General features: G+C 39.7%; 1 protein-coding gene across 8 annotated transcripts in view; it reads left to right on the top strand.

The window, feature by feature from the left end:
* The window catches only part of MICAL3 (microtubule associated monooxygenase, calponin and LIM domain containing 3), a 286121-nt gene that overhangs the window by 163278 nt on the left and 109927 nt on the right, over positions 1-12916 (top strand). The window contains exons 18-19 of one of the 8 annotated variants that reach the window (XM_070756495.1): positions 5354-5452; positions 10951-11007. The exons of the other annotated variants lie outside the window; for them this stretch is intronic. Of the exons in view, the coding sequence (XP_070612596.1) occupies positions 5354-5452; positions 10951-11007 (156 nt within the window). The remainder of the gene's footprint in view (positions 1-5353; positions 5453-10950; positions 11008-12916) is intronic. 8 annotated transcript variants of the gene reach the window in all.

Here is a 12916-nt window from a genome sequence, read left to right as displayed (position 1 = left end):
TTGGCTACTGCTTTTTCATCCCACACTACTACTACTACTACTACTATTCCTTTACGCAGACCCTGCTTTCTGTTCAAGATCTCCGAGCCTACTAAAAAGCTATGGGTCACCCAGAAAGTAATGCACCACATTTTTTTTTCTTTCAACAAACTTCAGATTGTGCAGAATGCAGCTGCGAGAGCTATCATGGGCTTTCCCAAAAATGCCCATGTAACACCAACACTCCGCAGTCTGCATTGGCTGCCGATCAGTTTCCGGGCACAATTCAAAGTGTTGGTTATTACCTATAAAGCCTTTCATGGCACCGGACCAGGGTATCTATGAGACCGCCTTCTGCCGCATGAATCCCAGCAACCTGTTAGGTCCCACAGAGTGGGCCTTCTCCGGGTCCCGTCAACAAAACAATGTCGTTTGGCGGGGCCCATTGGAAAAGCCTTCTCTGTGGTGGCCCCGGCCCTCTGGAACCAACTCCCCCCGGATATTAGAATTGCCCCCACCCTCCTTGCCTTTCGTAAGCTCCTTAAAACCCACCTCTGCCGTCAGGCATGGGGGAACTGAGATATTCTTTCCCCCTAGGCCTTTACAATTTATGCATGTTATGTTTGTTTATAGGGATGTTTGGTTTTTACAATAAGGGTTTTTAGTTGTTTTAGTATTGGATTTATATGATGTTTTTTATTACTGTTGTTAGCCGCCCCGAGTCTATGGAGAGGGGCGGCATACAAATCCAATAAATAAATAAAATAAGTAAATACATTGAACACAATGAAACTTACACACAAGAAAGAAAAGAATGATGTTTCTTCTACACTCCCTATTTTCTACGTAATCTCCGTCCTGTTCTATGGCCTTCCTCCAGCGAGACACAAAGGCGTATATGCCTTGTCGGTACCACTCCTTGTTCTGGTCACGAAGCCTTGGAGCTCTGCTGAACCGTCTTCTAATGACCTCACCCTCTTTTCCCAGCGACAAACCGTACATTTGTCGACTGCAGATTCTCCATAAACAGTACACAAACGTTTGTGAATGTTCCCAAGAGTTTCTTTCTCCGCAGTGAGAAATTCAATGATGACCCACTGCTTGTAACATACAGTACATCACTTACAGGCGCCATTTTGAAAAACTGCTGCAGCTACTCTATCTGTCTGAAGAAACGCAAAATTAACAATCTGAAGTTAGTTGGGGGAAAGATCAAAAGCAACATGAGAAAATATTATTTTACTGAAAGAGTAGTAGATCCTTGGAACAAACTTCCAGCAGACGTGGTTGGTAAATCCACAATAACTGAATTTAAACATGCCTGGGATAAACATATATCCATTGTAAGATGAAATACAGGAAATAGTATAAGGGCAGACTAGATGGACCATGAGGTCTTTTTCTGCCATCAGTCTTCTATGTTTCTATGTTTGTAACACATGCACGCCTGACAATTCAAATAATGTATATCTAAAGTTTCGCATTCGTACCATTACTGTAGGCTGAGAAAAAAAATATGGTGCATTACTTTCTGGGCGACCCCCGTATATGGTTCCTAGTTTCTATCAGTAAAATTGATAGCACCGAAAAGATAGCAAACTCATTTTCTAACACGTCTTATTAACAAAACCTTGAGCAGTCATGAGATCACTACTGTGAAAGCATCTAATAAATGTAATTTCATCCATATGGAAGCATGGCTATCCCATCACTTTATATAATCATGATTTGAAGACATTTACAATTCAATCTTGGGAGCTTGAATATTCAGTCTTAATATTATTGCAATCTAGTATCTGTGAGGAACTTTCTTGAGAGGGATCTAATCCACAGCCCTGGTAAACATAATATGAGAATTAGCCCTGACCAGAAGTACTTCACACATTTTGAAATATACCAATTGTATTCCCTCTTGCACTAATATAGAGGAACTGGCAGTTGCCCAAATATGCATCTTTCTGTTTCTGTTACAGATGATAAGAAAAGTTTATTCATTTGGCATTACGGAGTTTTGCTATATTTACAGTAAATGCTGGTATTTTTGAGCTTTAAGAATTTTCAAAGAAATTTCATTGTAGTGTAAATGTAAAAAAGTTATTTAATTTAATTAGGAGAAATCATTTAGAAATTAAAAACATTCTTTTCTGTTTTCTGATTCCTGTCCTAATACTGTTTTAAATATTCAGTATATAGATTCTTCAAGGAAATCAATTTAGGGTTAGAGAACACGAGGAACAATTAATGTGAAGATTAATAATATAATAATAATGTTTCTAAGCCTTCACATACAATAGGTATATAGATTATTTTAAAGGAAACATATAGCAGTGCTAGAGCTTCTAATATTTTCTCAGTTTGCATCTGCTTAAAACACATCTGGAAATGGTGAATATCTTTTGTTCACTTGCTTATTTAGAGCAACTATTGTCCATCATCATTATCAAACTATGGATAGCCACCTTCAACCTGTTGCCATCAGCAGGACATCAGCTTATGAAATGCTCCTGTAATTATTTACCAACGTATTTTAATTTGTGTATCAGCCACTCAGAAAAAACATATGTATAGTGGTACCTCTACTTAAGAATGCGTCTACTTAAGAACTTTTCTAGATAAGAACCTGATGTTCAAGATTTTTTAGCCTCTTCTTAAGAACCATTTTCTACTTAAGAACCCGAGCCCGGAAAAATTTCCCAAGAAATTTGAGAGTGGCACAAAGACCCAACCAGTTTCCTGCCATTCCCCCTGGGTTTCTCTCTCTGGCGCATTGTATGGGAGGCAGCCTCGCGTTGGGTGTATGGGAGACGCGTGCTGTTCCTTACCGCCTCAGAGTCCCCCTTTTTTTTTGAAGCCTTAAAGTTTTGGATTTTTTTTTATTCCTCTCACCTCACCTTCTCCCTCTGGCAGTGACTGTCCTTTTCCTCTTCTTCCTCCTCCTCCTCCCACTCAAATTCTGAGCTTTTATTTCTTTCCTAATGGGTTTGCACGCATTATTTGCTTTTACATTGATTCCTATGGGAAAAATTGCTTCTACTTACAAACTTTTCTACTTAAGAACCTGGTCATGGAACAAATTAAGTTCTTAAGTAGAGGTACCACTGTACTTCCTACTTTCTTCTGGCCAAAATTGTGTGCAATATTCTGAAAGCAAAATGAAGTGGAAAATAGCAGACAGAACGTAACCACACCAGATGGATACGCTTCATTTCCAGCTCAGATCATGAGCTAAATTCAGAGCCAAGAAACATGGAATTAATCTGCAAGAAAGGAATATTTTCAAAATTGTTTTGCAACATGGCTCTTTTTTTGGTGTGTAACTTAAAATACCAAGTTTATACAGTAGAACCTTTGCTATATTATATAGTTTCATTTCTTACTTCTGAGGAATTTATGTACAGAACTCGGGGCTGGTCCACACAATTCTCAGACTTAAAGGTTTTTTACTCTTTTTTTGTAGCAGATCGTTTAATTTCTTAACCTAGATTCAGATGAGTCCCTGGGAAAGCCGTAGTCTGAAATATAATTATATCATTGCTATGATTCTGGCTACCAAAGTGAAATTGCTTTGAGATCTTAATCTTTACAACTGTTGTATGCAAAGACAATGCCGCTAAAGTATGATGATATCTTGGTCAATGAAAAACACATCAAGGATGAGATTTCAACATTTGAACAACTTTTGATGGCCAGCTAATGGAGAAGACACTATAAGAATATAACAAATATTCCACAAGCTATCGAAAATCAGAAAATCAATTATTAGTAGTTATCAGGAGATATGGTTGCAAGATCTTATGACTTTGCTCCTTATATATATTTTTTCTCCTGATTGCACCAGGTGGTAATTCATGAACAGAACTGTTTGTCTTCTCTCTCCTCTATATGTACCCTAAACCAGAGATGGGTTCCTACTGGTTCTAACCAGTTCTTTAGAAACCGTCATGGAGTTGGTTCTGTCAGTGCCGGTCCATGGGTGCCGCCATCTTGGATATTGTTTCTGCACATGTGCAGAAGCTATTTTTTGATTGCTACGGGGGGCATGTGCGCAAAGCATGTGAGTGCACCAGGCGCAACCCAGAATCCACCCCTGCCCTAAAACACATTTCCCCCCCAAAGAGGCAATCTTTAATGGAAATTTCCATTTTTGTTACTACCAACACAGGGCGAATAATGTAACAGACAAAAATCTTATGGCATTTTTAAAAATGAACTTCATTCTGTTCAATATCATGGTTTCTTCTTGAATATATGAAGCACATATGGCTTTGAAGGCAAAAGGTACAAAGTTTTCCAAATTACCATCTTACAAGTTATGGTGTGAACTTTTGCTGAAGCTCATGGAACAAATCAACCATGTCTTTGCTCAGAAGCTTGAAGCATGTAGAAACAGGGCATGTTCTCCAAGAGAGGAAAATGAAAAATTGAAGGGGAACAGCTCTTTGATGCTCTTTCAACTTATAGACAAGAAAAAAAATCGTCCCACATAGATTTTGGTCAGATCTAAGAGTGTTTGAGACATTAGTCCTTTGGTTTTGATTGTATTCCACAAAAAGATGCGACCAAAGAATCTTACTTCTCTTATTCACTTGATGCTTTGTCTTAAACAAATTTAATTAAGTAGATTCAGCATCTTTCCACCAGGAGATCTGGACCCACCTCTGCTTTCTTCCAATTCTAATCATTCTCACATTTTTTATTAACATGGGTATACACAGTCAGAAGTATAGTCTCTCTTATTTTTATAAAAATGGACATTATTAAAAAGATTAAATGTGCTTTTCTAAGTCAGGGAAAAATTCTAGCAATACAGTAGTTCTGTAGTTCTGAAGAAATAAACATGACTGCTCTATGGTTGGAGACAATTTCATCTTGAACTTAATAGCTTTACTCTTCATTTGCATACTAATAACACTGGGGGGGGCAGGGGAAATAAAGTTTTGAAACGTGAAATTGTAAATTGGAATTGCGATGGTAGGTCATTGGGTCAAGATAATCCAATTTGTTTATTACTTGATGGAGAAGAATTATGTTGGCAACAACATCAGATCTTTTTACACTGAAATGGGGAAAAGTGATCATTATAGAACAGTGATGGTTAACCTTTTTGTTGTTGTGTGCTAAATTCATGCCTGTACTCCTCCGCCCTGGTGTATATGCACACATCTCCCATGTGCGCCCCACCCCACATGTAGCAGAGAGCCAAAAATGAGCTGGCTGGCGGGAGGCGCGTGCACATGTGCGGAGGAGCTGAGCTGCGGTGATGGCTCACATGCCCGCAGAGATGGCTTTACGTGCCACAAGTTCGCAGGTTTTCTTAGCTGATGACATTGTTTCTTGTTCTATCGTTTTCTGCTCCCATTGTTTTAAAACAAAGATGAGGAAAAAGGAGGGATGTCGGACCTGTCCCAAAAAAGTGATCATGCTCTCTTCTTCCTCCATTTGTACTTCCTCTCCATCGTACCCCAGTCAACAGGTGATTTCATTCTGCATGCTCTGTCCTTCTTCCTTTTTCTCTTCCTCTTTGCCTTCTTCAAATGATTGGATTACACGCCCTTCTTGGGTTGAGTTTCTCCTTAAAAGGTGACCTTGGGCTCTAAGAAAGGAATTTGTTGTGACTAGTAACATTCCCTATAATTCAACTACTCCTCCATATCTCCTAATATTGTGCTACTGTGCAGATCCCTTGATCTGATTCTCCCTTTCCTCCCAAGAGAAAACTTAAGGGTACACTTTGGATTTCAGTTTAGTGCCGTACGATTAAACGGAATCTACTTGGTCCATTACGTTAGATAATTATGTGTAATAGTTGCTGAACCCAATAAAATCTTGAACTTAAATGGAGGCTAATGTTGGGATTGCGCAGCCGTCTTATTGTTATAAGAGGAGTGGCAATAGATACTAGCAATTTAAATTTAAAATAGTTTCATTCTATTTTTATTTTTAAGATCTTTGTGATTGCTTGTTGTTTGGTGTTTTTTGTTTTGTTTACTATAATTAAAGTATTCTGTTTATTTGCCTTCAAACAAACATTAGAGACATTTTTCCTTTGTGTTTTAAACTTTATTCCTATTTTGTGTGTGTGTGTGTGTGTGTGTGTATGTGTAGGTATATGTGTGTATATATATGTGTGTATTCAATATGAAGAAAGAAAATGAGGTATTTGTGCACATTAAAGCACTATAAAATTTATTTATGAAATATTAATACATTGTTGTTTTGATAATATCAAAATCTAGTTGTCCTTGGTACAGTTGCATTTCTGAGATGTCTATGGAGATTCTCAGTCGTCCACCTCATGGTTGTCCCCAAGGGGCTTTTTCAAGAGGTGACTCTCTGGTTTTTCGCTTCTCACCCAAAGAAATTTCTTGAATGAAGAGCAAAACATCTTCAAAGAAAAACAAGAAATTCCAGTTGCCTCTTGAAAAAGCACCTTTGGGGTATCTGGGATGTTTTAAAAAAAATTCTTGTCATTATCGCCATTGGTGAAATGCAAATTCTTTCAAATCTTGCTCATTATATTTTCGTTTTTAAAGAGAGAAAGTGAGACGCAAAAACATGTTGATCAAGTGGCCACTAGATTATTCAGTTGTGTTTTGTTAATGAAGGTTTTGTTAACGAAGGTTCTTAGAGAGATCCTGCCCTCCAATGGCGCACAGAATCATTGTCTTCTTTACTTTAATTCCTTTAGTGCTTTATTTTGTCTCCTCCCGCTTATAAAGCACTAGTAAACAACTCAACCCTTTAAAATGTCTACACCTTGCATATTATCTACAGTGTTCCCTCGATTTTCGCGGGGGATGCGTTCCGAGACCACCCGTGAAAGTTGAATTTCCGCGAAGTAGAGATGCGGAAGTAAATACACCATTTTTTGCTGTGGACAATATCACAAGCCATCCCTTAACACTTTAAACTCCTAAATTACCATTTCCCATTCCTTCAACAACCATTTAACAACCATTTACTCATCATTATTACTGGTACTCACCATTGAATAAGACACTTAGTGATCCTGATATTTATAAACATAATTATTTATTAACAATAATTTTTTTTGTTTGTTATTTATTTGCAAAAATTATTAGTTTGGTGATGACATATGATGTCATCGGGCAGGAAAAACTATGGTATAGAATAAAAACTCGCGAAGTATTTTTCAATTAATATTTTTTGAAAAACCGTGGTATAGACTATTCGCAAAGTTTGAACCCACGAAAATCAAGGGAACACCGTACTTCGGTTTTTCTGGTTATTCTTCTCAGGCAATGTTCCTGGGTGTTTTGCCAAATGTCAGGGCAACGATCAGGTGCCCAGGCAATTGGGTCTTTTGGATCTAGAAAAAATAAGGTCAGTAAACAAAGGTAGCTTAAGCTTTATTATTAGCTCAAGCAAACAGAGGAGCCACCAGGAGCTTCTTAATAATACCCCAAGGGTAGCCAGTTTCCATCAAGTGCTGGGTTCCATGCACAAGCTCCCAACAGCAACAATCTCAAGGCTTTTATCGAAAGCCGGCATACTAACTTCATGGCATTGTTTGGTCATGAGACTATAAGACCTGACATTTTGATTTGGTGGCACATGATTCATAGATGGGAATTGGAAGTCAGATTTTCCCAGGAAAAAAAAGCTTGGCAGCTACATGTAAATTCCTCCCTTCTCCTTTATTTTATAAACAAGGGTAAAGAAATACCAAACAGGTTAGCTCTAAACGTCTAGATTTTTCTTAATGTGAAGGAGAAATCAAAACATGTCACTAAACTTGAAATAACAACGGTCATCCGCGTTGGCACCAGACTTGGAAAATAACGTGTTTCTCTAAGTATAAATAGTTAGGCAACAGCCTGACAAATTAAGAGTATGAATCAGCTGTAGCTTAAGAAGCATACCAATTTTGGTATCCTCATTTGTAAAAATAAAATTGATTTTCTAGCCATTATCCTCGTGGTTGGGAAAAACAGACATAAATCAAAATGTGTGCTTGATTAAAGGCAGGCGAAAACTCCCAGAGTTAACGTCATTCCATCTTATAAAAGTTGTGTTGTCAAGACCACATTTATAGCATTCAAGAGACAGGATGGGATTTCAAAAGCTGATTTCGGGAAAGCACTTTAATTTATTTAGTTAAAATATATACACCTCGTCATTTTGGAAAGGATAAATCGCTGGGGATCTTTGGATTGTATCTGAAGGCATTCTTAGAGGGAGGGAGGGAGCCGGTTGATGCAGCAATTTTTCAGTACCCTTGAAAACTATGCCTTTTTGTTATGTATGCAGTGATGGGCTCCTACAGGAACGGTCAGTTCCGGTAGCAAAATTTGGAGCTCCACTCCAGAGCACCCAGTTTGCACTGAAAGATGTTGAAGCAAAATGCATAAGCCATGCCCACAGTGTGGTAGTAAAAATTTTGCTAGCCCATCACTGTATGTATGGCAGTACAGTAGTACCTCTAGATACGAGCTGCTCTACATGCGAGTATTTCAAGATACGAGCCACGAGGGGAGAGACATTTCTGTTCTACTCCTGAGCTCAAATTCGGGATACGAGCCGAGCGTCCACTAGGTGGCGCAAGAATCCTTGCTTTTGGTTATCTCGGGGGGGGGGGAAAGTTATTTGTTCCAGAATACGAGTTGCCTCGAGATACAAGCTCCCTTATGGGACGAATTATGATCGTATCTAGGGGTACTACTGTCTAGCAGTCCTTGCTTAGTGACCATAATTGGAACCAGCCACTGGGTCATTAAGAAAAACAGTTGCTAGGTGACTGCTTACAAACTTCCTTCAGCTTCCCTTTGCTTTACAGCGATGGCCACAAAAGGCCATAAATGTGGGGATTACATTTATTTTTTTTAACACTGTCATAACTGTGAATGGCATCAGTTGCTAAATGAGGACTACGTTATGTATATGCTTCTCCAGGCGTTAGAGCTTGAGATGTGAATCCCCCAGTGCTTCTTTCATCGTAACAGAAGGGCAAGAAGCAACCGTCCATTCCTAGGCCTTGAGACAGGGACGGGCTGCTACCCGAATGGGGGGGACACGCAGTGGGGTAGCGAAAATGGAGCTCCACCCCAGAGCACCCAGTTTGCACTGAAAGATGTTGAAAGAAAATGCAGGGTATCCTACATAAGCCACGCCCACAGTGTGGTAGTAAAAATTTTGGTAGCCCTTCACTGCCTTGAGGAAAATATATGCTTCCAAAGTCTGAAAGTGTTACTTCGATCACAGATTGCAGACCGCTGTTGTAAATCAAAGCTCTTTAAAAATATGTATAAAATGGCTATGATTTGAACATGGCAGCTTTGGATTTGCGAGGTCAGAAGATAACATCCTTCTATATTAGCACTTCAGAAAACAATGTCATTTAAGCCAGTGTTTCCCAACCTTGGCAACTTGAAGCTATCTGGACTTCAACTCCCAGAATTCCCCAGCCAGCGAATGCTGGCTGGGGAATTCTGGGAGTTGAAGTCCAGATAGCTTCAAGTGGCCAAGGTTGGGAAACACTGATTTAAGCAATATATAAATATAGATAGAAAGATTATAGCTATAGTAGTTTCTTTGTGAAGATTTGGTTTCTGGTGTTCTTTGGGAGTTTAGTTTGATAAAACAATTATGTCCTATCAAGCTGTTGTCGGCTCTTAACAACCACACCGATAGAGTTTCTCCATGATTAAACTATAGATAGGTGAATTATATAATATAGGCATCTAGATTTCGAAAGGCAGGATAGCTTATGGTCCCCATAGATGAGTGGTCTCCAAACATGGGCAACTTTAAGACTTGTGGATTTCAACTCCCAAAATTCCTGGTATGATGAGGAATTCTGGGAGTTGAGATCCACAAGTCTTAAAGTTGCCATCTTTAAATACCTCTGCCATAGATGGAAATAAGAGTGAGGCTGGTCCAGAGGCCTGTTTACTTGTCTTGTAAAGGAGAGTTGGATATTTTCAAAACAATACATGTATTTTTAAAAACTGCCGCATAACAAAGCTTATCTGGTTTTTAGTTAGCCAAATTTTTTATGCCTAATTGCCCATGTTATTTCTAAAACAAAGGGAAAGCAAGTAGGATGCTTGGCTGCATAGCTAGAGGTATAACAAGCAGGAAGAGGGAGATTGTGATCCCCTTATATAGAGCGCTGGTGAGACCACATTTGGAATACTGTGTTCAGTTCTGGAGACCTCACCTACAAAAAGATATTGACAAAATTGAACGGGTCCAAAGACGGGCTACAAGAATGGTGGAAGGTCTTAAGCATAAAACGTATCAGGAAAGACTTCATGAACTCAATCTGTATAGTCTGGAGAACAGAAGGAAAAGGGGGGATCAAATGATCAAAACATTTAAATATGTTAAAGGGTTAAATAAGGTCCAGGAGGGAAGTGTTTTTAATAGGAAAGTGAACACAAGAACAAGGGGACACAATCTGAAGTTAGTTGGGGGGAAAATCAAAAGCAACATGAGAAAATATTATTTTACTGAAAGAGTAGTAGATCCTTGGAACAAACTTCCAGCAGACGTGGTAGATAAATCCACAGTAACTGAATTTAAACAAGCCTGGGATAAACATATATCCATCCTAAGATAAAATATAGAAAATAGTATAAGGGCAGACTAGATGGACCATGAGGTCTTTTTCTGCCGTCAGTCTTCTATGTTTCTATGTTTCTAGATTTTAATGCACTCACTTGGTCATTTCTTGGAAACTCTTCTCTTTTTCCTGCACCCCTTTTATTACTGTGTATGCAGTGTGTTATGTCACCACTTATTAACACAGTTTGTCCAGAGTGTTATTTTTAACCATACCACATAATGTTGGATAAGTATGTTCTCCTTATCCCGGTATGAACTGTGCCGAAATCAAAATATTTCCTGGACTTGTAACATTTTTCTCTTCTAGGGCGATCCTAACTAAAGTGCTGTCTTTTTGTGTGTCTGGGGAAGGGGGTGTTGTTAAGGTAACTCTTTTGCCTGCAGGCCGCCAGAGATCCTCAGACAGAGCCACCTGGAGAACAGAGTCCCAGGCATCCATGGGTAAACTGGCATGACCAAAGCGAGCATGAGTTGTAGAAGGCACACTGTCAGCTGGCAGGGGAGGGTGCTTGTATGTTTATCTGTGTGTCCATGGTGCTAATCATCTCAGCGCAGCGCTGCTGAAGATCTTTCCAAAATTAATAATTCTCTTGAGTGTATGGGGTCTACCAAAGGACTTGCTTGAAGAGTATGCGGTACGCTTTTTCCGTTTGGCACATTGCTCACTGCAGATGTGGAACCAGCTTTGGGGTAGGAAATGCTGTGGTGGAGCAAAGGAGCTTTTTTCCTGGCATAAAGGGTGCATTTGGTACGATTCCCTTTCAGATTTACTATATAGCAACTGAAATATAGATAAGGTAACTTTTACTGTAATTTTTTTTTTTTTTACTATGAGCATGCTGGCACACATTAAAAAACGGGGAGCAAAGTTAGAGTGAGAAAAGAAATAGAGCACTTTCTTTCTTTTGCCTAGCCCTTATATTGCATCGATTTTTTTTTGTCCTTGCTCTCTTAACTCTCACAATGCTATGTGGATTCATATCCCCAGTAATGGGCTGCTGCCCCATGGAGGGGGGAGGCATGCAATGAGGGTAGTAAGTTCATGCACTATTTATTGAACACTTACCGTAATAGTTTTTTTATTGCCCTTCCTTCTCTAGTACCTTAGTACTAGAGAAGGAAGTACCTTAATTACTTTTAAAATAGGAAATAAATAATATGTTTTTACCCATAAAGGCTTTAATTCTTTTAATCATTATCTAGAACTTTTATAGCAATTAAAGACAATTGAGCTGCTTGCCTAATCTGTTATCACACTGAACCTTGTGGGTTCAGTACAAAACTTAAAATGTTACTGTGCTCCTCAGCAAATAGTATTGTCTAACACAGTGATTTTCAACCTTTTTTGAGACGCGGCACATTTTTTACATTTACGAAACCCTGGGGCACATTGAGCAAGGGAAGGGTGGGGGCTAAAAAAAGTTTGGACAAAAAAATTATCTCTCTCTCTTCCTCCCTTTCACTCTATTTCTCTCACCCTCCCTCTTTCTTTCTCTTCCTTTCTTCCTCTCTTTTTTGCTCTTTCTCTCTCTCTCCCTCCCTCCCTCTATGTCTTTCTCTCTCTCTTTCCCTCCCTCTCTTTCTCTCTCTCTATTGCTTTCTTTCTCTCTCTTGTTCTCTCTCTTTCTCTCTCTGAGCTTCGCGGCACACCTGACCATGTCTCACGGCACACTAGTGTGCCGCGGCACACTGGTTGAAAAACACTGGTCTAACATTTGTCCTTTTTTGCGGCATTCAAATAATGTGACTTAATCTACTGAAAAAGAGTCCAAGCACCTATTTGAAAACTTATCTTGGTCGGTAAGCCACTCCCACTCAGTCACATGACCTTTAAGTCACCCCCCAGTCATATGATTGTCAAGCCACTCCCACCTGATCACATGGCCGGCAAGCCACACCCACAAATAAGCCATGCCCACAGTGTGGCAGTAAAAACTTTGGGAGCCCATCACCGCATATCCCAGAAGATTTTTCAGAGCATATTCTCTCTTTAGTACTTCAAAAGAACCCTTCCTCTCTTCAACATAGTCTTTCATTCTGTATCACTTAGAACAGGAGGGCCAAAATCAAGGCTCGCGGGCTACATCTGGCAGAGTGCCTGTGGGGCTTCCCTGAAAATAGCAAAAACAGCCCGCGATGCCTCTGCCAGCAAAAACGGAGCTTGGGAGCCCGTTTCCATTGGCAGAGTGCTCAGGCCACCACAAGTGCCACCGACACAAGTGGTGTCGGGCTGCCCACGCCCACCCCAGCCTCATCCACCTTGGTCCCCCCCTCGGTCAAGCACAATCCTGATGTAGTCCTCAATGAAATTGACTTTGACACCCCTGACTTAGAACGATCGTAGCGTTTG

This window comes from Erythrolamprus reginae, chromosome 6 (genome assembly GCF_031021105.1).
Source record: "Erythrolamprus reginae isolate rEryReg1 chromosome 6, rEryReg1.hap1, whole genome shotgun sequence".
Classification (NCBI taxonomy): Eukaryota; Metazoa; Chordata; class Lepidosauria; order Squamata; family Dipsadidae; genus Erythrolamprus; species Erythrolamprus reginae.
The sequence above is the reverse complement of the archived record's forward strand: the minus strand, read 5'-3'. Positions and strand labels throughout refer to the sequence as shown.